We start from the raw sequence: 1950 nt of genomic DNA, 5'->3' as shown, positions 1-1950 counted from the left end.
AAATAAAATTAAACAAAAGATAATAATTTGTCAAAAAAAATTATTATAAAGTTTAAAGAGATTTTATATTAAAATTTATTTAAAACCTCGTGTTTGTATAACTCTATAGTTAAAGAAAGATTTCAATTATTGATCGGAAACGATCCACGTTCCAAATTATGATAGAATGACTTGGTAGTCCAATTCCAAAGACAGTCAACAAACACGGATACTTTACGAGGCGCGTTAAACGTCGTCTTGAATCTGCGTATAAAAGTGTTATTTTGACGAAGGTATAAAAAGGTCAATGCAACACAACACAACACAACCCTTGCAATCGTTTCCTTGTATAGAAAATTAAAATACATAAAAGTCAAACATAAAAATATCAATTCACAAATTCGCATTCTCACTCTTGGGAACACAAAGACACGCACTCCTCGAACACCAAAACTGTACTATCATAACAACATGCCTTACATATAAGCCCTTCAGATCCTATTTTTCTCCAACACAAATTCGTAACCATTTTCAGTTTCAATATTACCGGTGAAACCAACACGTGTCCTTTCAAACGACTCTTCCATTCTTCCACCTCTCCCTATTTATAAACACACCCCCGATACTCTCTCTCAGCTTTCCATTCCCTTCAACCACTCAACCCACCAAAACACAAAACAAACAAAACGCAAAATAAACCTTCAATATTTTAATTTCCCTTCTCGAAACCAAAAACCTCTGTGTTCTCCGAAAACACCATTGCACCTCTGAGTTAGTTTTCTCCTTGAATGACAGACACAAAAGGTGGAACCATGTTAATAGAACGAAATAATACCAATAATAATAACAACAACAAAATACACAGACCAAAATTAGGAGCTTTTCTGCACTCAGAACCGACGTTGTTTAACATCTCTAACAACGACGATGATCATCATGGCCGTATCAGCAACGCCTCCGCCGCAAGTCCTCGAACTTATTACGGCGACAGTAGCAGCACCCCAACAAGCAGCAGCAACAATGCTTCTCCTTTCATGTTATCTCCATGGAACCAAGCTTCATCTCCCCTCAGCAAATCACCATGGTTAATGCCATCATCAGAAGCGATGAACTTCTTCCACCAACGCGACAATAACGAAGATAACTACTTTCCGGAAAACGGCCTAATCGGGTCGCTCGTTCGCGAAGAAGGTCATATATACTCTTTAGCCGTTTCTGGTGACTTGTTATACACCGGTTCCGATAGCAAAAACATAAGGGTGTGGAAAGAACTTAAAGATTACACAGGTTTCAAATCAAACAGCGGTTTAGTCAAAACAATAGTAATTTCCGACGGAAGAATTTTCACAGGTCACCAAGACGGAAAAATCAGAATTTGGAAAATTTCTTCTACAAATTCCAAAATTCATAAACGCGTTGGAAGCTTACCAACGTTTAAAGAATATGTAACAAGTTCAATGAATCCGAAGAACTACGTTGAAGTTCGGCGACATAAAAACGCGGTGAAAGTGAAGCATTTCGACGCTGTTTCTAGTTTGAGTTTGGATAAAACAGAAGGGTTGTTGTATTCAGGTTCGTGGGACAAAACGGTGAAAGTTTGGCGCGTTTCAGATTCAAAGTGTATGGAATCGATTAACGCTCACGATGATGCGGTGAACGCGGTGATTGCTGCATTTCAAGGCTACGTCTTCACCGGTTCCGCTGACGGAACGGTGAAAATGTGGAAGAGGGAAACAGATGGAAAGGGGAAGAAAACGAAACATGTTTTGGATAGGATTTTATTGAAGCAAGAGAACGCCGTGACGGCGTTAGCGGTTAACCATTCATCGACGGTGGTTTATTGCGGTTCGTCTGACGGGTTAGTTAATTTCTGGGAACGTCAGGATAAGAATAGTTTAACCCACGGAGGCGTTTTAAAGGGACATAAACTGGCCGTGTTGTGTCTGGAGGCGGCCGGAAACCTCGTATTTA

General features: G+C 39.6%; 1 protein-coding gene across 1 annotated transcript in view; it reads left to right on the top strand.

The window, feature by feature from the left end:
- Positions 1 to 300: 300 nt before the first annotated feature.
- LOC101511263 (protein JINGUBANG) overlaps positions 301 to 1950 on the top strand; it is a 2287-nt gene continuing 637 nt past the window's right edge. The window contains exon 1 of the mRNA XM_004507324.4: positions 301 to 1949. Within this exon, the coding sequence (XP_004507381.1) occupies positions 768 to 1949 (1182 nt within the window). The 5' untranslated portion in view covers positions 301 to 767. The remainder of the gene's footprint in view (position 1950) is intronic.

This window comes from Cicer arietinum, chromosome 6 (genome assembly GCF_000331145.2).
Source record: "Cicer arietinum cultivar CDC Frontier isolate Library 1 chromosome 6, Cicar.CDCFrontier_v2.0, whole genome shotgun sequence".
Classification (NCBI taxonomy): Eukaryota; Viridiplantae; Streptophyta; class Magnoliopsida; order Fabales; family Fabaceae; genus Cicer; species Cicer arietinum.
The sequence above is the reverse complement of the archived record's forward strand: the minus strand, read 5'-3'. Positions and strand labels throughout refer to the sequence as shown.